Source organism: Ceratotherium simum, chromosome 10 (assembly GCF_057802395.1).
Source record: "Ceratotherium simum simum isolate JZ-2026a chromosome 10, ASM5780239v1, whole genome shotgun sequence".
NCBI classification, from domain to species: domain Eukaryota; kingdom Metazoa; phylum Chordata; class Mammalia; order Perissodactyla; family Rhinocerotidae; genus Ceratotherium; species Ceratotherium simum.
In genome coordinates, this window is record NC_141909.1 from 1,010,544 (window position 1) to 1,038,452 (window position 27,909).

The window sequence follows — 27,909 nt, forward strand, 5'->3', positions numbered from 1 at the left end:
CAAGTTTAGATCCCTGGCACAGACCTACACACCGCTCATCAAGCCGTGCTGTGGTGGCGTCCCACATACAAAATAGAGGAAGATGGGCACAGACGTTAGCTCATGGCCAATCTTCCTCACACACACACAAAAAGACCCACATATAGAAAGATCTGGAAGGATATCCACCAAAGTGAATGGATGATGCTTCCAATTTATCTGAAAAGATGATGAAATACTTGTATAAGAGAGAAAAAGATGAACGTTGACAGACAGCCCTCAGGCAGTAGCACACATCACTGTGAATACACTTGTGCACACCTCTGTCATGTCGGTGACGAGACGCAGCAGAAACGCGCAGGCGTGCGCAGTCACTTCTCTGTGACCCCCGCACCGTCTCCTGTCTCCCTCGCCCACTCTCCTGTGTCTCTCGTCTCAGTCCGTCTCCTGGAATCTCTGAGTCTCTCTCGCCCCTCAGTTTCTCTCTCTCCTCCGTTCTCTCCCCTCTCCTCTCCCTCTCTCAGTCTCTCCGAATTCCTCATTCTTCTGCTCTCCTTCTCTGGGGGTCTCTCTCCTTGCCTGTCTCTCTCTGTCTCCTTCTTTCTCTCCCTCCCTCTCCCCTCCCCACCCCAAGAACTGTAGAAGAATTTACGGGATCTGACGCCAGGACAACCCCGTGGCAGCAGCTTTATTTCCAGGAGCTGACTGCGAGCCTAGGGGAGTGGGGCCCGGAGGAGGCCTTCAGAGTGCAGCTCTGAGTGCATGAGCCTGTGCAGCCACTCCGTGTACTGGGAGACCCTGGTGTATACCCCAAAGTGGCCTGCGGCTGCACAGCCCTCCCCCCAGCTGACGACACCCGTCAGGTACCGAGTGCCCCGGAACTCGGTGGCATGTGGGCCCCCACTGTCACCCTTGCAGGCGTCCTGTGTGCCATCCAGGTAGCCGGCGCAGAACATGTTCTCCGTCAACGCCGGGGAGCCCGCCGTCCTGCGAGACTGCTCCAGGCAGTCCTGAGTCCTCAGCCTGGGCACGTCAATGGCCATGAGCTCCAGGGCCGTGGCACCCCTTTCGAGGAGCTGGCCCCAGCCACTGACGGAAGAGAAGCGAATGGAGGCCAGCGTCCTCTCGGAGAAGGTCTTCTCGGGCAGACAGAGGGGCACCACGTGGTCGGTGAAGGTCACAGGGCTCTGCAGGCGCAGCAAGGCCAGGTCGTGGTCCGTCTTGCGCGGGATGTACTTGTCGGGGACGATGATCTGAACCACTTGCCGCTCCTGCTCGTCGCCGTCCTCCTTGCTGACGTCGTGCTCACCTGCGGGGAGACCAGCACCGCTCACGGCCCTCGCCCTGCAGCCTCAGGAACCGCCCTTCCCAGAGCCTTCTTTAGGGCAGGAGAGGCCCTGCGTCCAGCCCCAAGGTGGCCTGAGCAGCCTCACAAGTGGCCGCCGTTGGGCTCCGTGCAGAGTGTGAGTCAGTGGTGACTCTGGAACCTGGGGCACTGAAGGCACGTGAGGAGGGGGGGTTGGGCCAGACAGCTGTGGGTGGGTAACGAGGGGGTGCCCGACTCCCCCAGTTCTTCCAGATGGGGCCTGGCCTCCCCCGGGGGTCCTTGTCCCATAAACCCCCCAGGGGGAGGCCAGCCCGCCGTGGCCACGGAGCCCTGTATGGCTGCATCCCCCTTGGGGTGGATGGAGCACCTGGCCTACGCAAGATGGGCAGGTATAGCGTCACCCCCATGTCTTTATTTGGGGTAGGAAAGAGGCTGAGGGACGGGGGCTGTGGTGGGACCCGCAGGCAGTGGAGTCTGCCCAGGCACTGCCCACTTCTCTTTCAGAGAAGCTCATCTGGTCATGGAAGTCGGAAGTCGGTAGTTCGAGGCCCCGAAGCGTAGCCCCGGGTGGTTCTCTTGGAAGGACCTTCCCTCGTCAGAAGGAGGTGAGCGCAGACCTACCCAGCACTGCTGTCAGGTTCTTCCAGCTCCTGATTCTGTCGAAACAGTGGGCTGCGGAGACCACCCAGGTGGTGTCGAGCAGGGTGCCCCCACACAGCAGCAGCCCGTTCAGCTTCAGCAGAGCCTGACAAGGGCACAACAGGTGTTGGAAGGTCACATCATAGTCACCCTTCCTTGGGGACTCACCTTTCCCATGCACCCTTAGGGGAGGCTGCATTGACAGGATCGTTTCTGAAATCCTGGGGGTTCCCCAGAGCCCTTCCTGGGCAAAGCTGCTCCGACTCCTCCCCAGCAGGCCGTCTCCCCACCTCGCTAAGGGAAGGGAAGCTGCGGGCACGGGCTTGACGATGGAAATGTGGGGGCTCGATTCCTCTGTGCATCTCCTAGTACTGTCACCCAAGTGAGACCTAACATGCCTGACTTGCAAAGGTCAGGCCAAGGTCGTGCTCCTCAAGCATGTGAGGGGTGAATGGAGTAACTGATGAAGCACTGAGCCTGTTCTCGGCACCCAGGTGACCCGCAGTAAATGCTTCCTCTTCTCTTCTTCCTAAAAGCAAAGGGGGTGCTGAGCGGGGCCCCGAGTGAATCATGGGTGGTGACGTTTTCCCTGCAGTGATTCTCCCAGGGTGGATGGGAAAGGAGCCCAAGTCTCCATCCAGGCCATCTGCGGACAGCGAGGAATTGCAAGGCCAGAGGGCGGCCTGGCTGAGGGGGAGGCGGACCGGCCAGTAAATGGTCCTGGTCTGGTTGTCGCCAGTCAGCATGTGTCGTGCTGAGGTCGGATCAACCAGGGAGGAGACTGGACGTGGGTCAGCCAAGCTGGGGCCCAATGCCCCGAGTTGTGGACAGCAGGACAAAAGGGGCCAGGGAGGTACCCCTCTCCTCATCCAGACTGGCAACTCTGACCCCTCAGAGAAGAAAGCACAGTAAAACCCCACGACGGGAACAGCCGCCTGCGGATCAGAGCCACAGTCGCTGCCCGGTGCCGGAAAATCTAACCCTGCCTGGCTGACGGTGACTCTGTAGCTGCAGCTTGGAGAGGCGGGCAGTCTGGGGTGGTTGTTACAACCTGGATCTGTGCCTCCCGGGACCAGATCTCAGCTCTGACTGGGCAAGGCACTGAACCTCATGGGGCCTCAGTTTCCTCACCTGAAAAATGGGGCAAGAGTTGCACCCACCTCTCAGGCAGGGTCGTGGGGGTTAAATGATACTGAGAGGTGAGGTCTTGGTGGGCTGGGTCCAGGGAGCACGTGCTGGGAAGCAGTATCTGCTGCAATCACCCCCAGCGAGCCCACCTAAGAACTCCCACCGTAAATGCACAGAAACCCATGTTCGCCAACCTGCCTCTACCTCACAGAGGCCTTGCCGGCCCATTATGGGGACTCTGGTGAACACATCAGCCCCATTTGGATGTGTCTAGCTCAGATTATTCCTCTCAACACCAGCTGGGGTTCTCCCTGGACCATGAAGGCCCCTCTAGGCCCCAGCCGCCTGCCCTGACCACTGTGGGAGGTGGGGTGGGGCAGGGGGAGGCTGGGTGGGTGCAGGACCGCCAGCTCAGCAAGAAATGCAGCTTCTGAGACTGGTCTGGAAGGGGCCAGATGGCCGCCAAACAAGAGACTGGAGCTACCCGGAGCCCAGGGTCAGCCCAGCGTGACTGCTGACTCTCCAGTCTCAAGGTTCTTGTACATTTACTTGTATTTCTAAAAATTCTTAACTGTTTAAGTTGGGGTGTCTCTGAATGAGGAGTTAAAGAAGGGCCACTGAGTCGGGCTCAGACCTGAGTTTGCAGCTTGTATCACATGTGGGCACACACCCCCGGGCTCTCCTGAAATGGCGATTCTGACCCTGTGGGTCTGGGGGCCTGAGAATTGGCATTTCCAATAGGAACCTGGCTCACAGCCGGCATCACAGAGAGACGCCCTGGAGGGGCCATGCCCCCACAGACCTGACCCCGTGAGGGGGACAGCCTCCCCGACCGCAGGAGGATTTTGGCACGGATCAAGAATCTCAGCTCCCAGAGGCAAGTAGTAGATGCAGCTTTGGAGGTGACTGAGCTGGGTTCAAATCCTGCCTCTGCCATTTATTGTGTGTGTGGCCTCAGTTTCCTCATCTGTAAGAGGGGAGTGTGCGTGATGAGGTAGTGAGGGGAGAGGGTGAGCTGGAGCACCAAAATCCCAGCTAAATGCAGATGTGTTGTGGACAAGCAGAAGTGGACTTAGAATCAGGGGGAAATCCACTCCAGCACGGCATGAGCAGGGTGGCTCTGGCCGGGGCGTGTTGTGATTGACCCACCCTTTCCCTTCGAGGGCCCTGAAGCCTTACCTGCCAGGGACACTGCCCTTTGGGGCACACCTTGCCGCCCACAATTCGGCCTTCAGGTTCGCTGTCATTTCTTTTTTCCAGAACAGGTATTTTTCCACATGGATATTCAACTGTATAAAACAACGTCAGCAAGCTGTGGGGAATCACGACGGATGACGGTGCAAGTGAGAAGAGGGCATGAGGCCTGTGGGCAGCTCTGCCTCTGGCCCCAGCCCCAGGCTGTGGGAGCCGCCAGTGGGCAGATGAGCCAGCGGCTGGCTTTTCAGGAGCAGAGGGCCCTACTTCTTGAAACTGCTAGTTTTTCCAGGAAAAAAAGATGTGCTTAGGGGCCGGCCCAGTGGTGTAGCAGTTGAGTTTGTGCGCTCCACTTTGGTGGCCCAGGGTTTGCTGGTTCGGATCCTGAGCGCAGACTTACTCACTGCTCATCAAGCCATGCTGTGGCGGCGTCCCATATAGAAGAGCTAGAAGGATGTACAACTAGGATATACAACTATGTACTGGGGCTTTGGGGAGAAAAAAGAAAAAGAGGAAGATTGGCAACAGATGTTAGCTCAGGGCCAATTTCAAAAAAAAAAAAAAAAAGATGTGCTGCTTGAATTTACTAAAAGGTGAAGGGTGTTCTGTCTAAAGGACAGCCAGCATCTCAGACCGCCATATGCTGCTCCTTTGGCCCCACCCTTGGCTGCTGGTTTGCTCCAGTGAAGTCTCTGGGCCAGAAGGGAAGGCATCCAGTGGAGGCAGCTGAATTTCAGGCTCCTTAGACTGGGCTGGGCACATCTCTTCTGTGTGAAGAGACAGAGGGCTTGGGGTGCCCCAGCCTTTGGAATTGCAGCCCTGTTAGTTTGAGGTTGGTTTGGAGAAATTTTCCATTTTCCTAAAAGTGCTGGCCTCGACAAAAGATTCATAACCCAGTATTGTGCTGCAGTCAGTGCAGACCCTGGTGTGGCAGTGTGGAGTCCCGTCAGAATCTGCGTGCTGGGAGTGGGGCGGGGAAAGCCTCCTTCTGCTCCTCTGGGCCCGCCTAGAATGGGCAGGTGGCCTGAGGCCTGTCCAGGAGCCGCTCCCAGGGCTCTGTCCTGCCCGCTGTTGCCTGGGCCCGCTCTCAGGGGGGCGGCCACCTCCACTCTCAGTCTCCTCCCTGCCTCACTGAGCATGGAGTGGTCCACACCGGGAGATGCTCAGTGAATAGTATGCCCCCATATTCATCTTTTAGCCACTAAGAGAACTTGTGTCGGGCAGGAACTGGGGACTGGTCGTCTAAAAATGAAACAGCACACAGACCCTGGAGCCTGGTCCCTGAGGACCCATTACCTGTGGATGCGCAGGACACTCCGTCGGCCTGGAGCTCGTACCCCTCGTGGCACCAGCAGGAGCGCCTGGCCCCTGCGTGATCGGTGCAGTACTGCTCACAGCCCCCATTGTCGTTCATGCAGATCAGCTGGTCGTTCTTGTCTGAGGACAGAAGGGGACAGCCTGAGAGGGCCTCCACTGGTCAGGGAAAGCCAGCCCTGGTGGCGACCCCTCCCTGGGCCGGAGCAGCGTTCTGCACAAAGACGGCGCTCAGCTGCCTGCTACAGAGACTGAGCCTGGCACCACCTCAGTCTGCAGATTGATCCAGAAGGGAGGACCTGGAGTTAGGGGGGGTCCCAGCCTAGCCAGTGGGCTAGGGCTGGCATGGCTGTGTCACCCCTTCCGGGAGCTGGGGAAAGCAGAAGTCCCCTGGGGACAACTTAATGGGACACTTGCCAGCAAGAGGCCAGAGAGATGAGACTGTTTTACAGCCAGGCCCTGGTGTCCCAGTGAGCTGACCTGGGGCTGACCACTGGCTCGGACAGGCAGAGACAAGGAACGTTTGACTTAACTCTAAAGGAGAGCGCTTTGATGTGGGAAACGGGATTGGTGTCCTGTGTAAGTCCAGGACCCCCATTGGGAAGGCCAATCCTGGGAGTGAATTCACACCAGGGCTTCTGAGCATCAAAGGCCCTGGGAGTGAATTTACACCAGGACTGCTGAGCATCAAAGGCCCTGGGAGTGAATTCACACCAGGACTGCTGAGCATCAAAGGTCCTGGGAGTGAATTCACACCAGGACTGCTGAGTGTCAACGGCCCTGGGAGTGAATTCACACCAGGACTGCTGAGCATCAAAGGTCCTGGGAGTGAATTCACACCAGGACTGCTGAGTGTCAACGGCCCTGGGAGTGAATTCACACCAGGACTGCTGAGCACTGAAGGCCCTGGGAGTGAATTCACAGCGGGACTGCTGAGCACTGAAGGCCAGGCAAAGACATTGAGGCTTTCTAGGCCCAGAACTGTCAGGAAGCCTCTTTCCTTAGTTTTTGCTTCACTCTTCTGGCCTCTGTTCTGCGGAGAGCAGAAGGCAGCTGTGGCCCAGGAAAGCTCGTTCTGTATCACATGTGCACTTGTGTGGTAAAGGGTTAACCTTGCCCAAAGAGAGGCCTGGCCTTTGCCCTCAGGTCCTGGGACGTGAGCTGTACACCCTCTCTGATTAAGTTGGACACTTTTAATTTAATCTGCCTGATAAGAGTGTTGTTTTCCTGGGGCCTTGGGCCACACTGAATGGTCTAACAATGTGACTCATGTGTGTCCTTGGGCCACGGTATCAGCTTGCCCTTGGAGGGGCTGGAGACTGAGGTCAGCCACGTGCATGGTCAGCCATGTCTACCTCTGGACACTGAGGCTCAGGTGTGCTTCCTGGGTTGGTAATACTCTGTTGACATATCTCTGTCACTTGTCGCCTAAGACAGTGGTCTTTCAGAGAATGAAGGACTGTCCCCATGACTCCCCTGGCTGAGGACAACTGGAAGCTCGCATCTGGTGCCTTTGCTGAGTTAGTGTCCTTCCTTCTGCTGTGATCAACTGTAACTGGGGTATATCAGCTTTCAGTGAGTTCTGTGAGCCCTTCCAACAGATTACTGAACCTGAGCGTGGTCTGGGGGACCCCTGACCTTTGCAATACTTTAGTATTTGGAAGGTGAGAAAAATATTGCATACCTTTGTAATAGCAAGTAGGGAAGGTAAAGTCTAGCCAACTGTCTTGGCTGGTGGGATATGAGGCAGCTGGGCAGTGGTGGAGGGCCTCTCACCTGGGCCCTATCCAGGTGCATCAGAATTTCCCAGTGCTGGAAGCCCAAGGGCTTTCTATTTCCCAGAAGGGAACACGGCACAATCGAGTTTGAGAATTAGTACCTTAGAACCCCAGATCCAAGACTCTCAGGTTGGCAAGGGCCTTCAAGGTTACTGAGACCAACTTTCTACTGAGGCCCAGCCCTACGCCCAACCAGGCCATGCCCATCAGCCTCCTGGGGGCCCTGTCTGCAAGCTATGGGAGTCCTCACTTGTCTCACAGTTCCGGCCCTCAAAATCTTCGAGGCAGAAGCAGATATAGGACTGCAGCTGGTCCTCGCAGGAGCCTCCATTCTGGCATGGATTTGAGGAGCATTGGTCCCCATCTGTGGAGGGAGTCAGTGTTAGTAGGCTGAGGAGAAGGGCTGGTGGGTGGGATCAAAATGGACTGTTTACCTACTCACCTTTGTAAGAAATCCAGAACTGCGTCTGAGGGAACAAAGAGGAAGCCATGTGAGGCACATGTTCACCAGAAGCAAATATTTACGGTATCCCCCGAATGAACTGATGACCTGGTGGGTTGCGGTGGGCTGGGCTTCTGACCTGGGCCTTTTGTGATGGGCTCTGGGAACCAGATTTTTCCTCTGGAGATAAGGTGTGTTCGTGTAGGGGGAAGAAGTGTTTTCCTAATCCCCACTTCCCCCACCTCCTCCACCCTGATCACTAAGGCCACCAGAGGTCACAAATTTCCCTCCCCCAAGTCAGAATACTCAAGTTTTAGCCCCAACTCTGCCACCTCCGAGCTGTGAACCCAGACGAGACACATGTGCTCTGAGCCTCCATTCCCTCCTCCAGACACACAGTCGACACGAGGAGAAGGTAGGTGATGCACGCAAAGGCATTCTAGGAACTGCAGGGGGCTCCAGCAATAAAAATGATTCCTGAGGAATCTTTTGCCAACTGACCTAAAGCTCGCAGGGTTGCTGTGACAATAAAAGAAGACGAGAACTGTTGAAGATGCTTTGAAAAACTAAGTGGTACACGGACACAATGGATAACCATCCGCAATGTACCTGGAAAGAGTCACGTTAGCCTCTGTCTCAAGTAGCCCTACTTCCTGTGTGAGGTGTCCTGTGAGTATGTGTCCTGTGAGTGTGAGGTGAGGTGTCCTGTGAGTGTGACATGTGCTCCTGTGAGTGTGAGGCATGTACCCTGTGAGTGTGTCCTGTGAGGGTGAGGTGAGGGGTCCTGTGAATGTGACGTGTGTCCTGTGAGTGAATTGTGCTCCTGTGAGTGTGAGGTGTGTGCCCTGTGAGTGTGTGTCCTGTGAGTGTGAGGTGTGTGCCCTGTGAGTGTGTGTCCTATGAGTGTGAGGTGTGTCCTGTGAGTGTGTGGTGTGGTCTTTTCTCATCATAACCTGACTCACCCTCCTGTCAAAGAGTTCAGAGGGATGTGATACAATTCAAATGTGCGTCTCTTGGAAAGTGAAAACAGAAATGCAGACGCTCTATCCATGTGGCCCAATGCAGGTGGAGGAAGTGATGGTTTCCTGAATGTTTCCTCACAGGAGTTTCCCTGAGGAGGTGCCCACGGGCGGGCGTGGCAGTAAGAGGCTCACCCAGGCCAGATCCTCAGACGTCTGCTCTGTCAGCAGCATGGACAGCTTTAGGAGCCTGGGGGACCTTCTTCGGGAAGGCAAGGGACACATCGAGTGTGATTTTCAAACTATATTTTCTGATGCAACAATTAGGATGCATGGTGTGGCAAAGAGGAGGTGTCCCTGGAAACAGGGGACAGGACGGAGCACTGCAGCTATGACTGAGGCAAGTGAAGTCGTCCTCAGGAGGAAAGAGACCGAGATAGGGAGGGGCTGTGCACGCTGCAGCCCCTGTGTGTTCACCCGTGCGTGGAGCACTCACAACCACAGAAGTGGAGACACGTGGCCCCCAAGACACAGGAGAACCCCGGCTGTCACGGAGCTCCCTTCCGGAAGACTCACCACGCTGGCCCTCACATCCAGCAGCTCGGGGCACCCCCTGGAGGTGAACTCACCGTCCTCTCCATGTTCTTGAAGATCTCCCTGGCCTCCTCAAAGGAGCACTGCTCCTCCTTGCACTCTCTCTCCAGGGAGCCTGGCCTCAGCTCCTCCAGGAACCGGTTAGCACGCCTCTGCCTGTGCAAGACGCTGTGGGCTTCCTCCTGGGTGACGAAGACTGAGAAATGGGAGTCCCATGAAACATTCACAACCTGCCACGCCAAGATGGCGTGGAAACCATCCACGCTGGTCCAGTCCCACTCGGCACCGGGAACCATCCACGCTGGTCCAGTCCCACTCGGCACCGGAAAACATCCACACTGGTCCAGACCCACTCAGCACTGGGAACCATCCACACTGGTCTTGTCCCACTTGGTGCTGGGAACCATCCACACTGGTCCAGTCCCACTCGGTACTGAGAGTCAAAGGTTCCGTCTACAGGCCTGGCTGAATTTGAAATAGGAATGCTTTCTCATGGCTGGCTGGCAACAGGCAACATGGCACACCCTTTACGTGCAAGGATAAGGCAATATGTTCATTAAATTATAACTTAACACATTCGTACCTTCGGACCTGGTCACTTCACTTCTAGGGATTTATCCTAAGGAATCACTCAGAGGCTTGCCCAAAAACTTAGCCATCAGGAGAGCTATTGATAATCTGAAACAACCAAAGGATGCTATCCCATGCTGCCATGACATATAATGCTTAAGACGACGTGACAGTAAGTGAACAAAAAAGGTGATAAAACCATATATTCTGTATAAATCCTTTTTTGTTAATAAAAAGGTATATATGAACATATATGTGTAAATATAATTTATTGAAATAATATACATAAAAAACTGAGGATTGAAAGTCTGTTCTAAAATGTGTACAATCAACATGTATAACTTCTATAATCAAAATGTGCATCTGCTGAGTCCCAGCACCTAAGGTAGTGGAGCGTTCCATCTGGAGTTGTTGAATGAATGTGCTGGAGGGCTCACATGGGGGAGGGGGTTCTACCGGATGTGCATTTGAGGGAGGTCAAGCGAGGTCAGGCAGCAGGGAGAGGCTGGGCTTGGGTAGGGGTGAGGTAGGGAGGGGCTGAGGGGGCAAGGAGGAGAGGGGTGGACATTCCTCTTCTCTATTTAAAATCTAACAGTCCTGCCCGCTGCACTCCGGGCCCATTCTTCCCAGCTCTTCTGGAACTCTGGTTACTTCCCAATGTTGTCAGTTCTCTCCTCCTACCACCTGCCCAAACCCTTGCTTTGCTTTGCCACCAACCTCTGTCTCTCCCTTTAAGACCCCACTCTTGAAGGAACGTTCCTCACCCTCCACCAAGGTTCTCACATCGACTCTTAGACCCATCATAAGCATAAAGCCACCTGTGACTCCCTGCTTTTGAATACTGCAGGCTCCTCGTGGATCTTTCTTGGTGGCAGGACCGCTGACCGCTGACCGCTGTCTGCTTCTCAACACTTCCTCCCCTGGCCGCCAAGGCCCGGGCTCCTCCGGGCCCTCTTCCCACTCTGACCCCCTCCCAGCCTCCTTTGGCGCTGGCTGTGGAGTTTTGGTATCCTTCAGTTTTGGTCTTTCTACTCTAAGAACCACCTCACCCCACTTCCGGCTTCAGCTCTCCCCCCATATACCAGAACCCAAACATCTTATTTTCAGCTGGAACTCTCTGAATCCCAGATCTCTTATCCAGATTCCCTGCAGACTGAGAACCTACACTCACAGCCCTCGCATGTGGGTCTGCCTTCCTCCCCTCCACCTCCGTCTGCTGCTCCTGGCCACGTCCCCGTCCCGGTGAATGACCCACCTGCTCTTGAGCCACGTTTCTCCGAGGCATCTGACCTCTTGCAGCCAGCTCTGCATCTGCAGCCTCCCGCATCTGCCCCTCTTCTCTGCACCCCTGCAATGCTGCCTCCCACATCTGCCCCTCTTCTCTGCACCCCTGTGACGCTGTCTTAACTCGAGAGCTCCTACCTCCTCCGGGCCCCTTCCCAAGTGCTTGCCTGCTGCCAAGAAGAGCAGAGCACCTCTGTGCCTCCTCCTGGCCTCTCACAGTGACCCCGATAGTTACCTGCAGGTAGCTGGTGTCCCCCACTTTGCTTATGAGGAAGGGAGGTGGGTGAGGTGAGAGCTCACCTAAGGCCCCCTGGGGGGCGGGGTAAGGGCACCAGAGACAAAGGGGACCAGTCTGAACACCTTGAAGTGAAGGATTCTTTCGGACACCCAGGCAGACATGGGGACTGCACCCCAAGAGAGGATTTGGCGATGGAGGCGAGGATGTTGAGGTCGGAGACAATTGCGCAGAGCCTGAAGTCAGGGTGGGGACGAGGCCTTGAGCCCCAGCGTGGTCCTGCTGTGTGCGATGTGCTATGGGCATATGCTGTAAGTGCCCCAAGAGGGAAGCAGGGTGCACGCGAGGTGAGAAGATGAAAGTGGGAACAAAGCAGCATCGAGGGGCAGAAGCCAAGTGCAGAAACTGAGTCCCAGAGGAGAGATGAGCACAGACCGAGACCAGAGGACAGTGCCGCATCCTCCATCGGAAGCTGCTGGTATGTGAGCCAGGGGATGCTCCGGACAGGCAGGAAGGTTACGGAGTCAGGACGGGGGCAGGAAGCGGGGAGAGGCAGCTCCCGGGACTCTTGGGCTGAGGGAGGCCACGTCTTTTCTTCTTTAGAACTAGAGAGTTTTGCATGTCTGTATTCCTGAATCAATCTGGTTTGGAAGGAGAGGTTGAGGGAAAATCAAAAAATGGAGGCTCCTGGGAGGGGAGGTGGCCATGGAGCCCACATAGGGGGGACTGGAGACTGGAGACCACGGCCGGGCCAGCCAGAGCGGAACCATCTGCGCTTGGAGGAGAGAACCTTTGCACCAAAAGCTCTCAGGGAACCAGAGGCAACACTGATGATAGAGGAACCCACGATTATTGCAGGGAACTTGGAAAAGACAAGCCAGAACAAAGACGACGATGAAAATCACTCGCAACCTGTCACTCTTTTCCTGCCCTAAAGAGGACAGCGGGCAGCACAGTGGGCAGCACTGACTTCCTCTGGAAAGCCTCTGGGCACTTGCGCTCATCAGGGCAACAACAACACCGTCACCCGCATCCCAGGCTAGTCTCTCAGCGTGGGATTTGAAGGACCACGTGAACGGGATTTTAGAGGACGATGTCCGCACCTTGTTTCCACCACGGCCGCACTGGGTACTGGAAAGTAACGACGAGCACAGCTTATAAAGCACACGTTTCCCCACTCAGCCTCCCAGTCCCTGTGGGGCTCGGGGGTGGCTGTGATCAGGTGGTGGAGCAGCCCAGTGTCCCCACACCATCCCCAGTGCTGGCTGACAGAGAGCCAGGAGAGGAGAGCAAGAGGGAAGCACCCCACCACCCCACACCCTGAGCCCCAGATTCTGTATGTTGGCCCAGCTGCCCAGGGCGGGTCCCCATGGATGGCCGGGGAAATGCCACCAGCTCCCAAAAGTCTTTGAAAAATAATTCTGCCAAAGCCTACGCCGTCAACAGCAGCCTTTCCTCCAAGGCTCAGCAAGGCCTGGCACTGTTTGCTTTTTGGAAGGAAAGCAGATCACATGGGAGCTGCCAGCAAACGCTCCATGAACAGGAACGTCCACACGAAGGAAGGAAGGAAAGGTTTGGGAGGCTTGGCTGCCGGCACCCTGCTGCCCTTCCCATGGGCTGTTAGGGAACCGTCCCCCCGACATACCTGCAGTCAGAGACCCCTGCAGGCTGAGCAGAAAGCAGAGGAGGGCCAGCCCCCGGGGCTGGGACACCATGGTGAGGTCTGTGGTGTCACCCGTCTGTTGACATTCCACGTGGGGGAGGCGGGCAAAGTTCTTGGTCTCGAGGTGCCGGGAGAGGGATGGGGGAGGGGGTGTAGAATCCCTGCCAGGCGCCAGGCTGGAGTGGGGATCAGAGACAGAAGGGCGGGCCTGCACCGGGGCGCCAGGTCCAGGAACCCAGGCACAGAACAGCCACGTGTTTTCCTTCTCTGAAACGCCTGTGTTAGGACGTGCATGTGGCGTGGGCACCAAACGCGGCTGAGAATTCTGAAGCCCTTAGGACTTCAGCTGCAAGCTGGGAACAGAATTAAACTGCAGGTGAGAAGCCACGCCCCACGGTAATAACACTGATGAAAGGAGAGCATATTTTGGGTGTGAATGGAAATATTTTGAAGACAGCCACAGAGGAGACCCACGCAGGCCGCCCTCGCCCGAGAGGCTGGTTACTTAGATGCGCCGGAGAACCCCTCAGAGAGGCACCAGGAAGGGGGCATATACCCCAAGCCGAGCCCCCAACTCTGTTTTGGCTGCAGGTGGCACCCCCATGTCCCTCTATGTCCTCCTGGGCCCAGCCCACAGGCTAGGGCGACCAGCCGTCCTGGGGTGCCGGGTGTGGAAATGTGTCTCAGGATGCTAGACTTCCTGTGCTGAAACCGGGACTGTCTGGGGCCCACTGGGATGGTTACCCCGGCAAAGCTCATGTGGCCATCCAGCCCCCAGTGGGCCTGGGCTCGACTCTCTGGAAATGAATCTCCTTTCCGTGAATGAGTGGAGACTGGGGACACCAGCTCTGCTCATCTCTCTTCTGAGCAGGAGGGACGCAGCCCAGCTGTTTTCAGGAGGCCCAGCCCTACCCCCCAGGTGGAGGAATTAGTCCTTAAGGGGAACGTGTTTTACTGGTCACCTCTGGAATTTCTAATTGTCACTCTCAATACTGCTTACTTGTTTAGGAATTTATTATATAGGCATTCATCACGAAGGAGTGAGGGAGAGGGAGGAGGGACTCTACCACTTGACCGCTCCTCCCAGCCACAGCCCTTCTGGCTGAATCTCTGCCCCCGGCCTTCTGCAGCAGCTCAGGGGTCAGACGGACCTGGAGGGAGGCCTGGATCCGCTTTCTCCCAGCTTGGGAAGAAGTGGTCATTCCTTCGAGCCTCAGTCTCTTAATTGGTGCCAGGAGGCTGACACCCTCCTGGGAGAGTGGTGGTGCTGTCCTGTCCTGTGCACCTCCACAAACGCCACCTGCCGTCACTGCTCTCGCCCGGCGGCCTGCTGTGTGCAGGCTGAGTGCCCGGGCACACTCCCTCGCACCGCAAGAGCCGCCTGTCTCCTCAGCTGCGCTTAGCGTGTTCACTGGGCTCCTCCTGTATTCACCTAGTGGGGCTGCCCTGACAAAGTCTCACACTCTGGGGGGCTTGCAACAGCAGGATTGTGCCCTCTCCCTGTCCTGGAGCCACAAGCCGAGATCAAGGTGTTGTGGGGCCGCGCTCCCTCTGGAGGCCCCAGGGAAGGATCCTTTCTGCCTCCCCAGTCCCTGGGGGCTCTAGTGGTCCCTGGTGTCCTTGCCTCAAAGGGCAGGGACAGCTCTCCAGCCTCCGCCTGGGTCAGCACACAGCCTCCGCGTGTGTGTGTGTGTGTGTGTGTCTGTGTGTGTGTGTGTATGTGTCTGTGTCCAAATCTCTCTCTCCCTACAAGGACACCAGTCATTGGATTTAGGGCCCACCCTACTCCAGTGTGACCTTAACTTAACCAATTACACTTGCAACAACCCTATTTCCAAGCAAGGTCACATTCTGGGGTTCCGGGCAGTCGTGAATCTTGGGGTGCACTGCCTTGCCCCCCTGAATCCGATCTGCCTGTTCCGGAGTGTCGAGTGAACGGCTGGGCTTCCTGCACTCAGCACAATGCTCATGAGATTCATCTACGGTGCTCACGGATCAAACACGATCTTTTAGAAACATGGGTCTGATTATGGAACTCCCCAGTAAGCCCCGCGTGCATCCGTTGTGTGTAGGATGAAGCCAGGCAGCTGATCCTGACCCGCAGGCCCGCGCTCCGGCCTCTTACCACTCACTCCCTGTGGGGCCTAGGCCTGGCCTGCTCAGCAAGAGCCCACAAGCCCATCGCAACCATGCATCCCTCTGGCTCCTTCTAGGAGGACGCCCAGCCGCTGGGATCTGTAACAGTCCAGGGCCTGGCCAGCCCGGATCGTACCTTACTCACTCATAGCACATCGCGTCTTGAAGGGACACAGAGCCCTTCCCTGTGAGCTACTGTTCTGGGAAAGCTGGTCGTACCAGGGACAGCCCCTCCGCCAGCATATGGCCTTGGTGTCCCTTCCTGTATAAGCAGCCCCCTCCCTGCCAGTGGTTGTGGGTGCACACTTCCGTCCAGCTAGCCGCCACTGGACCTCCCTGTAAGTAACTCCCAATAAACCTCTAGGTCTCGTTTGCCGTCTCCGGGTCTTTTCTTCCATCTCTCCACAACGTATCCCACACTGCTCACCCAACTGGGCGTGCGGCCAGACACTCCGCTAACTGGACGCCTTCTCGTCCACAGCGCTGCGATCTCCAGCTCCTCCCACAGCTGGAGGGAGACGACTCCTTCCCATCACCCCAGCGCATCGAGGGCCATCCCTCATGGCAGCCCCCGCCGCTCCACCAGCCTACTACCCCGTTTATTTGCTCCCTGGCACGCATCTCCTCCTGACAGCCTGCTGCTTACGCGCTGACCTGTGTCCACCGAGCAGAGTCCCTGCTGAGCCACAAACAGGAAGTGGTTTTTCCCCAGTCGCTGCTTTCCAAGCCCCCTGAATCCCCTTCTTGGCCCTTGACAATATCTCGGGGAGACCTCTTAACTCTTCTGGTCACCCCGAACTTTGAAATGGCTGCTCCGTCTGGGACCAAGCTCACAGCTCACATCCAACTCGAATCTGAGCCCACCCCGCCGTGCAGTGCTGGCTGAGGAGAGGAGGGGTGGCCTCTCTGCCTGGGTTCCCTTCCTTTTCAGGGCCCTGGGTCAGGGGTCCTCAGCCCTTCCTGGGCGTCGGCACCACCCGGGGATGCCAGGAGCTCTGACAGTCAGATTCTCAGGGCTGGGGGCCACCTGCGCTCAGCTCCCCCTAGCGGCCAGGCAGAAGGGCTCCTGACGCGTCAGCCCTGGGCCACCTGCAGCTGGCCTCCCTGTGGCCGGGGTCCAGCACTGCTCCTCGGGCACACGAGTGTAGGAGTTCCTCCCGGACCTGGAGGGAGGCCTGCACCCCACCCCACTCCCTGAAGTGGGCCCCTGCTTGGTGCCGCTCCACGGCTGTCCCTCGGGCCCGGTCTCAGAGCCAGCCTCCACCAGGACACTCAGGGACAAGCATGAAACTGGCCTGTCCTGGCCACCCCTCTCTTCAGTAAATGGTCATGTAAGAGCTGCCTGGAACCCCATGCACACACCACACACGCACCACACTTCCAGTCCTCCACTCGGGGAACTCGAACCTCAGGGGGCCCCAGGAGCAGTATTTGACCAGCACCTGGGTGACCCTACTGTGCTGTCACATTTGGGGACCCGTGCTGTATACTGCTGGTATTTTTTAGCTTAAGGAACACAGAACTCATCTAAGGATTATAGGTTATGATTTTGAGCATAACTTAACTCTCTTTTCTGGCTCTTTGGCTTGTTTTTTACCTTTATTCATGGGGCTTTGAGAGTACAGAAATTTATCATTTGATATACTCAGATTTATCCATCTTTTTCTTTAAGTGCAGTTTTGTTTTTTTCTTTTGTAAGAAATCAATTCTTGCCCTAAGGTAATAAGGATATGCTATGTTTTCTTCTAATAATTTTGAATTTTTTTTTTTTTTTTGTGAGGAAGATCAGCCCTGAGCTAACATCCATGCTAATCCTCCTCTTTTTGCTGAGGAAGACCGGCTCTGAGCTAACATCTATTGCCAATCTTCCTCCTTTTTTTTTTTTTTCCTCCCCAAAGCCCCAGTAGATAGCTGCATGCCATAGTTGCACATCCTTCCAGTTGCTGTATGTGGGACACGGCCCCAGCATGGCCGGAGGAGCAGTGCGTCGGTGTGCGCCCGGAATCCGAACCTGGGCCACCAGCAGCGGAGCGCGTGCACTCAACTGCCAAGCCACGGGGCTGGCCCTTGAATTTGTTTTTAAAATTTTGGTTAGAGACCTAATTTGGTTTCTTTTCCACATGGAGAGCCAGCTGTCCCAAAAATGTGAATATTTCTGATGAGGCCACTCTTATCCACCAGCTGGTCTCACCACCTCTGTACCAGCCGAGTCATCGTGTGCACACACCTGTTCGGGAATCTTGATTCTGATCAGCTCTTTGGCTCGCACCCCTGCCCCGACAGGACACCTGAAGCTTAATGATCAGTCCAGCTCCCCGCACCGCGAGTTGTCTTCATCCTCCCACTCCCCACCCGTCACAGCTACACCTAGACCTTTCTTCTTCCATACATTTTGCCATCAATTCCCTAATTCCACAAAGAACTCTGCTGGGGTTTTGATAGAAGTACATTAAATGGACTGATTAATTTGGGGAGGAATTGACATTTTGTGGACATGGAATGGTCTCATCCATAAAAATCTCTCCATTTATTCAGGCCTTCTTGTATGACCTTCTATAATGTTTCATAATTTTGTCTACATACTTTGTTACATTTATTGGTAGTATATTATCATTTGATTGCTATTAAAATAGCATCTTCCAGGTTGTTATTGCTAGGATGTTAATTGACTTTTTGTGGTTGATCTTGGGGACTCTTATTAGTTCCAATAACTTGTGAATTCTCTGGATTTTCTAGATATGAAAATTTATTTTCCAATCCATAGGCCTCATTTCCTTTTCCTTTGATGCTGTAATCACAATTACTTCTAGTAAGTACTTGTGAATAGCAGAGGGCATCCTTGTTTTTGTTTTGCCTTCAATGGGGAGAGTTCTAAAGTATTTACATTCCTAAGCTTTTTGCTCTGAGGATTGTTAGACACATTTTATTAGGTTAAAGAAACTTTCTTCTACTCCTAGTTGGCTAAATATTATAAGTGAATGTTGAATAAAAATTGAATTTTTTTTTTGCATCTGTTGAGCAGGTCATTTTCCTTTCTTTATTTATGGCAAATTATAGCAATACTTTTCTGATATTGAACTATCTTTGAATTCCTGGGACAAACTTAACTTGGTTAGAACCCATTACCTTTGCTTACAACATACAGCTGGATTTGATTTGATTATACCTCATTTGGAATTTTTGCATTTATGTTCATAACTTTATTTCTTCTTATATCATGTATGTCAGGTTTGGGTACCAAGGTTAAACTTGCATCATAAAATTTGTTGAGTTGCTTTCCCTCTTTTTATATTCCTTGAAATAGTTTGTATAAATATTTTTGTATAAGATACTTACCTTAAAGGTATGCTAAACCTATAAATCCATCTGAGTCTGCTATCTTTTTGGGGGTGATTTTTTTTTATTGTTTTAACTGCAGTTCAATTTAATTGTTATTCATCAACCCAAGTATTTTTTCTTCTTGATCAATTTTAACAATGTTTTTTTAAAAGAAAATTCCTATTTTATCTATTTTCAAATGTATTGGTAAAAGTCGTTCACAATGGTTCTCTCATTTTAAAAACTGTTGTGAAGTTCTCAGTTTTTCTATAAATTGCTGTATGTTATTAGATTTTTCAAGGAACAAGGTGTTGATTTTGTTGATTTGCTTTGATTTGATGTCCTTCTCTCTACTGTACTAATTCCTTCCTTATACTTTCTTTGGGTTATATTGGCCTTATTTTTTAGCTTCTTTAAATGGTTCACTCATGTATGTTGTCAGGTAAGAACTGAACGCAGCTGGGCTGTAAAGACGGCTCTAAGCTCGGCTTTAGCTGCACCACCAGCTCTGCCGTGCACGCGCCTGTCCATTCCCAAATCCATCAGAATTCCCAACAACATTTCCTGTCTAAGCTGTGGGTTAGAAACATTACATTTTCAACCTTTTTAACTGTCTTTTTCATTGTTCTGTAAACATTTTGTATGTTGGAAAACAATGCACATTTTTCTGTTTTTAGGGAAAACAGGTACCAATTCCTGTGAGAGATAATTAAAATCTCACCCACGAATGCTGATTTCTGCTCTCTATATTTTGACCGTAATTGTTTGATGCTTACACACTGGTGACTGAGTGTCCTAAATTCCACTTCGGGAGTTATCAGTACTGCTGTCCCGGCTTCCTTTTGGTCAATGTTTACCTGTTACATCCTTTTTCTCTCTTTTGTTTTCAACCTTTGTATAATTTTGTTCTATGGTCTCTTTTAGCAGTTATTTGTTACGTCCAATTTGATACTCTCACAACAGGTCAGTTTAACACCTTACATTTGCTGTGACTGAGAAATACGTGGACTAATTCTGCCACCACATTTTGTTTTCTGTCCCTCATGCGTCCCCTCCACACCCTGCCTTTCTATCAGATCGACAACCTTTCTCTCTTCCCCACCTTGCAGGTTTAGAAGTCGTCAATTCTATTCTTATTCCGACGTGGACACTTTACGTTTCTTTTTTTTTTTTTTTTTTTAAAGATTTTATTTATTCATTTTTTTCCCCCCAAAGCCCCAGTAGACAGTTGTATGTCATAGGTTCACATCCTTCTAGTTGCTGTACGTGGGACTCGGCCTCGCGTTGGACGGAGAAGTGGTGCCTTGGGGCGCGCCCGGGATCCGAACCCGGGCCGCCAGCATCAGAGCGCGCGCACTTAACCGCTAAGCCACGGAGCCGGCCCCACTTTACGTTTCTTTTGTCACCTTTAGATTGTGACACACACAGACTTGTTATTTTGTCTTCACCATTTTCTGATAAAATAAAGTGTATGGAACATAGTCTGGGCCGTGCTCACCGCCTGCCTCATTTCTGTCTTAACGTGCTGGCCGTACCATGTGTGCGCGAGCAAAAGGAAGCACCGCGGTGCTGGGGAACGAGGACAAAGGGACTCCGTGCCACTGCGGACGAGGGCAGACAGCAAGTGTTGCTCATGTTTATTCAAACTCCATCCGTACAATAAAGAACTCTGGTTTTTAAATTTACATCAGCAGTAAAAAAAAAAAAAAGGAACAGTGACTGAAACATGAGGTTTAAAGTGCCTTTATGAGGAAAAGATGACGAAAGATGGTGGGTAATCCCAGGCTGAGATGGCAGGGTGGGGTCTGGACCATCAATATCAATATACTAGGTAAACTACGTGACACATCCACTTGCAAACAACTGATACACCAGAGGAAAAGCTGCCGAGTCTCGCACATTTTCTGTTTTATTACCAGCTCCAGAGAGGTCTGGCTGGCGGTGGCCCTGCACACGGCGGGGAGGAAGTCTGTGGGCCTCGGGGAGGGCTGTAAAGTGACACACTTCCAGCAGCACGGAGCCTATAAATACACCCCTCACACTGACACATATGTACATGTGTCAACATATACACACACATAAAGAATATCCGCCTCAACCAGATACAGAAAGAAGTTCCACAGAACAGAATCCGTTTCTGAAACACAAAAACAGGTAAAACAAGAGTTTTCTTTCCAGTTCTGCCTTGACTTGAGTAAAATAAACTCTGCACCTTTAATGTCTGTTCTCAGGGTGATCACACAGACACGCAGGTGACCTGACGCAGTCTCGGGCAGCGGCTGGAGCGCGGATGGCAGCGGTGGTTCCGATGACACCCTGTAGACGCTGCGGCTTTACATACTCGTTAAAAACAATAAAAATCGCCTAATTCAGTGAAGCTAGTTAAAAAAGTCAAGAGTTCCCCATTTCTTTTTGTAGAAAAGAAGGTTAATATTTTAAATGATAGTTTAAATTTTCTTTTCAAAATTAACCTATACCTACAGGTAAAGGAATCTCCTTGGTTTCTAACCGCCTGTTTGCAGAAACGCTGCCTGATTCTATTAGGGACGTGTTTTCATTTACTGTGACCAGGAGGCTGTGGATAGTGCCATCGTTTCCACAAGAGGGTCCCCAAACCATCCGCAGTATAAACAGTGTGCTGCAGTGTAAACCCCAGTAACAAAAAAATAGTTTCATATCAAATACAGTATCAAATTGTCATTTCATGTAAACACAGTGATTCTTGGTAAAGATCAGAGACCAACGTACCACAAAAAATGGCCGTGGGATTAATCCTTGCTTTAAAAAGAAACTGGTAAAAGACAAAATCGTCCGTCCGTCCGTCCCGCCCCCTGTCCTCGAGCTGTTGGGTCAGTGAATCGGTCATTTCTTTTGGAAGCAGTCCCAAAGTACGCGTGTTCCTGCAGAAAGCACCAGACCAGAAGTGTCAGAAACCAAAGCAGCGAGGCTGGGACCGGCCCCCTACCCCTCGCCGCCCGGCAGAGGCTGGAAGGGACACCCCCGCCTCGGTGCCCTTCTGCACAGGTGGTCTGCTGGCCTGCAGCTCCTCTTTCACTCCGGGTTTTCCCAGGAAGCTCGGTCTTCCCCTGGAAACCGGCTTCTGCACCCTGGGTGGGGTCCTGGCATGGAGGCTGGAGGCTGGAATCTTCCCGAACCTTCCCTCTGAAGAGCCCTGTCCTGCACCCCGAGGTTCCGTGGGTGGTGGGTGCCGCCTCGTCGGGTCTTGTCAGGTCCTCCTTTTCCAGGGCGTCTTAGGGCACCGTCCCCTCACCAAACTAAGCAAGCCCAAGCAAAGGAACACTTAGAGGTTTGCAGGCGGCCTCTTGCGCCGGGGCCGGGGGGCTACCCCTGCAGGTCTGAGAGGGGGAGGCCGCAGCTCTCGCTGCAGCTGGAGGAGTTGCTCAGCAGGGTGGACCCCGCGCTGGACTCTGCGGGAAAACCAGGCGAGAACAGCTTTGGCTTCGAGCCTGCACGCTCAGCCCCTCTGCTTCAACAGCCCGAGGCTCAGGGCGGCGCCAGCGAGGGAGGAGCGGGGTCTCACCTGAGCTGCTCAAGCACTGGGCAGAGCCGGACTTGCCGAGGAGCGCGGACAGGCTGCCGGCCGGCACCCAGCCCTCCTTGCTGGAGGTCAGGTTCCTGACAAACCTGCAAGGGGGTGGGCGGTCAGGGGCTCCAGCCCAGGGCCCAGCGTGGCTGGGATGTGAGCACATTGCGGGCGTCTTACCAAAGGCCGTCGTCGCCCTCCTGGACCACCTCCACCACGTCCCCGCTCCGCACGGCCAGCGCGTCAGGGCTGCCCTTCTCGTCGTCCGCCATGACCGTGAACCTCCCCGGAACCTGGCGGGGGGCAGCGTGTCAGGCACACAGACCCCCTGCTCCCCCTGCATGGAGCGCCACCGCAGCGCTGTCCACCAGGGCAAGGTCCCATGAGAGTGGGCGTCCAGTGTTCAGTGGCGGGAGGACGAGGGCGCTTGGTCAGCGCCCCGCCCTCCTGGAGCTTCTGATGCAACTGTCGCCTTAAACAACAGGGAAGGTCTCTGGTCGTCAGGTCTCACTCAACCTAACCAACCTACAGAAGGCCCCTAGCCCGTCCCTGCGGTCTGGCCTCGCCCCCACCCCCAGCTCCTGCTGGTCTCCCACACTCCAAACACAGCCCTCGGCCCCTGCCCTCTGCACCTGTTGCCCCCTCTTCCTGGAACCTTCCTGCCCTCCTTGGCCTCCCGCCTGAAACGCAGTCATCCTCACCTAATGTGTTAGGTATTTGACCACTTTTTGGTTTTTTCTCCCCGTGAGAGTGGGGATTCCTGCCCGTTTTGTCCCTGCTTGGCCTTCAGTGCCACACACACAGCAGGTGCTCTGCTCAGATCTGCGGCCCAGTGCGAACCCCAGGAGAAGAGGCTGTTGTGACGGAGCGTGCAGGGACTCAGGGTCACCTGGCGGTAAGACGCCACAGGACTGAACTGTGGGTGGGGCTGTGGGGCTGCAGGGTTTGGAAGCCTGCAGAGCGAGGCTGAGAGTCCTTCACCCTCATCTCGGGTCATCTCAGGATGACCCTGCACCAGCCCCTGATGGGGCCTGAGCAGCCAAAGCCATGTCCTCCAGCTACCCTGAGACCAGAAGCCTCCCAGCAGGGCCTGCCCACTCGCCCAGAGCCCGCCTCCTGCCCTGCTCTCCCTGCCCACCAGCCCATGTCCCCTGCTGGGTCTCCCAATGCCCCAGGCTCCCCCTGACCCTCCATGCCCCACGCCGGCTCTCCTCACCCTCAGGCCTCCTAGGGAAAGGCCGCCCTGACCTCGCTGAGACTCCTGCTCTGTTCTCATCCATTTATCTGCGTCTGCTCCTCCAGACTCTGGGATGTTTGCTGGCTGCGATAACCCTGGTGTTAGAACCAGGACGGCACCAAGAGGGCAGTGAAGGTATGTTGGTATAAGCCCCACTCTGATGACCTAATATGTAAATAGCTTCTCCTTGCTGCTCGTGTTAAAACAGGACCTTGTTTAGAATGCAAATCCATACTTCAGACAGAGCAGTTCTCTTAAACAGAGATCGAGGTGTGTGCACAGCTTTACGGAAGCTCTTAAGAACGTTCTACTTATCTGAAAGCAAGTCAGGGGTGTGCACATCCCCTGCAGGAGAGCCCCCATCTGTGTGGTGATTAATGGTGGAGAACTAGCAGAGAGGTGGGCAGGCCAGAGCCTCAGGGTCCCCCGGCACCTGACAACCCTTCCCAGTGGCCATGGGGCCGTGGCAGCATCGCCGCGGAGCTTCTGGAGCTCTCCCTCCCCAGGCAGCAGCGTGCCGGCTGACTGCCCAGTGGGAGCCAAGGTTACCAGCTTCCTGGGGCCCACTCCGCCTTCCTCCTCTGCGTCTGAGGAATTAATCGCCTCCTCGGCACTTGACCAGCCGTCGTTGTCCTCAGGGGCCTCCGAGGGGTGAGATGTTTTGCTCCAACCTGAGAGAGGAACAGACTCCAGTGAGGACCGCCCTCGATGACGAGCCTGTCCCAGGGTGGTCTACAGAAGTCCCCAAGACCTCTGCACTGTGCCACCTTCAATGAGCTTGCCCCCTCCCCAGGAGCTTGAGGACTTTGCAGGACACGCCACAGACTTCTGAAATGCCTGTGCAAACAGTCGAGGGAGACGGGGCCCAGAACACCTGCTTCCACAGCCAGGTGAAGCCGGGGGAGAAAGATGAACCCCCAGCCCCTCCCCAGATGGCTTATCCAGCAGGCTCTGCTGCTTCCCAGAGGAGGGGGAGCACTCCCCCAAAGCCCCCTGCCTGCCAGTCCCGGGGAGCACGGAGACCCTGAGAGACAGATAGCCAGAGACACCACCACCTTCTGTGTGGAGCAAACGCGTCGAAGGGAAGGCGTTTTCAATTAATGCACGTCACACTCGACACCCATCAGACCAGGCCAGGAAAGAGCTCCTCACACAAATGACAGAGGTCTGCTCAGAGCGCCCTGCGCAGGCACCCTCCTAGCTCCTGCTGTGGGGTGCGGGCGCTGGGATTCTCACGGGACAGGCGAGCAGACGGCACACCGTCTAATCAGGCTCATCATGCGTCTGAGCTTCCGCGGCCTCGGGGCACAGCTGGGATTCCAGCCCAGGCCGCCGGGCTCCAGAGGCAGCCTGCGTGAGCTCGGACCACCTCCGCCGGGCCAGCAAATAAGGGGAGGAAAGCTTTCTGCTGGTCTTATAAAATGCATATGTATTCCTCCATCTACTGCCAGGCACCCCAAAGAGCAGCAACTTATCTCCCATCTTGGGGGAGAATGCAAGTAAGCTATGGGGAGATGGGAGATGATGAGCTCCTCATTCTGATAAATACGATAAATGCCAATAATAAAGCAACGGGCTGAAGGCGCCTCCCTTGGTGTCGGATCAGAGCTACCACACGTGCCATATGGATTTCAACAAGCACCAGGATGGGAAACAAGCAGACTGCTCAGGGGGTGTGGGCCTGGGCAATCAGCTGTTGGTCACATGGCGTGTGGCTGGAAGCTCGCTTTCTCCTGAGAAGACAGAGTGCTGGGTGTGAAGAACCATGGCCAGACAGTGCAAGATGCATGCCCCCCATTATGAAGTCAGGGCTGCAGGGAGGCAAGCTACCTAACAAGCCAGGTCCCAAGGCCGGTCGTTTTTCAGGTTGGCAAAGAACAGCTTGTGTTGAAGAGGCAAGGGGAAGCCATCTTTGTCTTCCTAGAAAGGGAGCTGGGCCCAGAGCTCCCCACCAGCCATCAGGGCCATGAGCCCCGGGAAGGAAGCACGTCTGCACGTGTCCTCAGGGCCACAAAGACTGGCCTCCCGTGAACCCCTTGGAGCCCCCACTCCATATGAGGCTGGCCCAGCGGCTGGGAAAGCCTCTGCACTTTGCCTTCCTGGGGCTGGGCTGCTGGTGCAGGGAGTAGGGCCCTGCTCAGCGCCCTGCCAGGCTTGCGTCTGTGCAGGAACTGGGGACTGAATTTCCAGTTTCAAACCACCCAACCTCACCTTCTCCAGGCCTGTCTAGAGTTGTCACATGCACAGCGTGGGAAACTAAGACGGAGCACTGGGCAGGGGACGCTGGGGGTCCTGGTGCCAGGTGGCCTGGCTGCAAACATCTTCCCCCCCGCCTGCCCACCACCCACAGATACGGGGCTTCTGGAAAAACAGAAGCAGAAGTCTATCTGAGGACAGTGAGGACAGAAAGACGGAGACTGTCCTATGGGCAGAGGAGGCAGTGCTCCCTGGCCAACGGACCTGTGTGAACCTCGGCTCCAGAGAGCAGTGGGCTGTCTGCGCTGTGGAGACTCGGGCAGCCCCCCCCCGGCGCCTCCAGAGAAAAGGTTTTCTAGACGCAGAGCAGTGTCTAGGCCTGGGGCTGCTCACGGCTCTGCCCGGAGCCTCCGGGTGACCCCTTGTTAACAGGCTCGAGTAGCATTCCTGCATTAAACCGTTAAACGGTGTGACAAGGGGTATGTGGGAAAACATCGAGAGCCGGCTGTGCCCGAGGCACCACGTACGGAACAAGAAAGTGCTTGGCAGCTCACAACACACACGGAACAGCATCGCTCTCCACCCATGTGGGAGGTTGGGGATTTCGCAGGAGGACATTAGGCCAAGGTGACCGTGAATATGGTCACCTGTTTCCTGTAAAATAGTCCTTGATGTTGATATTGAGTAAAACAACCAGTTGCTGAAGCTTTTCAGGAAGCAAGCATTTAACCATTTGCAGGGGCGCCAGCCAGGAAGACCTGCAGCTCATCGTCACCTGCTGTAGACTAAAATGACCAATGAGGAGGAGGAGGAAGGAGGAGAAGGACGAGGAGGAGGAGGCAATGGAGTAGGAAGTGGAGGAGGAGGATGAAGAGGATGGGGGAAGAGGAGGAGGAGGAGGAGGATGAGGGGGAGGAGACAGTGGAGGAGGAGGATGAAGAGGAGGATGAGGAAGAGGAGGAGGAAGAGGAGGAGGATGAAGAGGAGAAGGAGGATGAGGAGAAGGAGGAAGAGGAGGAGGAGCAGGCGGTGGAGAAGGAGGATGAAGAGGATGGGGAAGAGGAGGAGGAGGAGGGAAGAGGAAGAGAGGGAGGAGGAGGAGGAAGAGAGGAGGAGGAGGAGGCGGTGGAGGAGGAGGATGAAGAGGGCGGGGAAGAGGAGGAGGAGGGGGAGGAGGAGGAGAGTGAGGAGGAGGAGGGGAGGAGGGAGGAGCAGGCGGTGGAGGAGAAGGATGAAGAGGACGGGGAAGAGGAGGAGGGGAGGGGAGGAGGAGGGGAGGAGGAGGAGGGGAGGAGGAGGAGGAGGAGGGAGGAGGAGGAGGGGAGGAGGAGAGAGAGGAGGAGGAGGAGGGGAGGAGGAGGAGGAAGAGGAGGGGATGAAGAGGAGAAGGAGGATGAGGAGAAGGAGGAAGAGGAGGAAGAGCAGGCGGTGGAGGAGGAGGATGAAGAGGGCAGAGGGAAGAGGAGGGGGAAGAGGGGGGGAGGAGGAGGAGGAGGAGGGGAGGAGGAGGAAGAGGGGGAGGAGGAGGAGGGGAGGGAGGAGGAGGAGGAGGAGGAGGAGGGGAGGAGGAGGAGGGGAGGAGGAGGAGGAGGGGAGGGAGGAAGAGGGGGAGGAGGAGGGGGAGGAGGAGGAGGAAGAGGAGGGGATGAAGAGGAGAAGGAGGATGAGGAGAAGGAGGAAGAGGAGGAGGAGCAGGCGGTGGAGGAGGAGGATGAAGAGGACGGGAGAAGAGGGGGGAGGAGGAGGGGAGGGGGAGGGGGAGGAGGAGGAGGTGGGGGAGGAGGAGGAGGAGGAAGAGGGGAGGAGCAGGCGGTGGAGGAGGAGGATGAAGAGGAGGAGGAAGAGGAGGAGGAGGGGTGGAGGAGGAGGAGGAGGAGGAAGAGGGGGAGGAGCAGGAGGAGGTGGCGGTGGAGGAGGAAGATGAAGAGGAGGTGGGGGGAGGAGGAGGAGGAGGAGGAAGAGGGGGAGGAGCAGGTGGTGGAGGAGGAGGATGAAGAGGACGGGGAAGAGGAGGAGGAGGAGGAGCGGGAGGGGGAGGAGGGGGAGGGGGGGAGGAGGAGGAGGAGGAGGAGGAGGAGCAGGCTGGCAGCAGAGCCCCAGGCTCAGCCCTCAGGGCTTTAACGCACATCTCCCGCGACCCTGCAAGGTTGCCTCACCTTTGTTTTACAGACAAGGAGATGAGCTTGCACAGGTGACACAATTTGGCCAGAAGGTGGAGGAGCAGCACTGGAGCTGCAGCGGGCAGGGCTCAAGCCCACACTCACAAGACCCCACGCCTGCCTCCTACCCAGGGCACACCTCAGGCATCTCTGGGTTGTAAGGAGGAAACGTGTAAAGGACAAAAGCGCCCCTCCTGTGAGGCAGTCAGTGGG

At 55.1% G+C, this 27,909-nt stretch overlaps 2 protein-coding genes across 15 annotated transcripts in view; both read right to left on the reverse strand.

Moving 5' to 3' along the window:
• Window positions 1–646: 646 nt before the first annotated feature.
• F7 (coagulation factor VII) lies at window positions 647–13,158 on the reverse strand. 2 transcript variants are annotated; one of them, XM_004423181.3, is made up of 8 exons: window positions 13,089–13,158; window positions 9,390–9,550; window positions 7,802–7,826; window positions 7,610–7,723; window positions 5,564–5,704; window positions 4,253–4,362; window positions 1,928–2,051; window positions 647–1,288 (listed from the first exon to the last, which is right to left on the reverse strand). In XM_004423181.3, the coding sequence occupies exons 1-8, from the start codon at window positions 13,156–13,158 to the stop codon at window positions 693–695; spliced, it is 1,341 nt and encodes a 446-aa protein (XP_004423238.1). In that variant the 3' UTR covers window positions 647–692. The 2 variants fall into 2 exon arrangements, with proteins under 2 accessions (XP_004423238.1, XP_087291882.1); XM_087435756.1 differs by lacking the exons at window positions 7,802–7,826; window positions 9,390–9,550.
• A 7,008-nt stretch (window positions 13,159–20,166) lies between these two features.
• MCF2L (MCF.2 cell line derived transforming sequence like) overlaps window positions 20,167–27,909 on the reverse strand; it is a 184,369-nt gene continuing 176,626 nt past the window's right edge. For 12 of the 13 annotated variants that reach the window (XM_087435825.1, XM_087435822.1, XM_087435820.1 and 9 more), the window contains 4 exons: window positions 23,891–24,012; window positions 22,285–22,397; window positions 22,102–22,205; window positions 20,167–21,988 (listed from right to left, as the gene is read on the reverse strand). In XM_087435825.1, the coding sequence (XP_087291951.1) occupies window positions 21,903–21,988; window positions 22,102–22,205; window positions 22,285–22,397; window positions 23,891–24,012 (425 nt within the window). In that variant the 3' untranslated portion in view covers window positions 20,167–21,902. The remainder of the gene's footprint in view (window positions 21,989–22,101; window positions 22,206–22,284; window positions 22,398–23,890; window positions 24,013–27,909) is intronic. The other variant, XM_087435823.1, reaches the window with a different exon arrangement.

Excerpts from the sequence above, each read along its gene's own strand:
- F7 (XM_004423181.3), bottom strand. The coding sequence starts at position 13,158 with ATGGTGTCCCAGCCCCGGGGGCTGGCCCTCCTCTGCTTTCTGCTCAGC. Across the intron at positions 9,551-13,088 it reads GCAGGGGTCTCTGACTGCAG|TCTTCGTCACCCAGGAGGAA; the intron begins GTATGTCGGGGG and ends CCCATTTCTCAG. Across the intron at positions 2,052-4,252 it reads AAGGGCAGTGTCCCTGGCAG|GCTCTGCTGAAGCTGAACGG; the intron begins GTAAGGCTTCAG and ends TGCCCTTGTCAG.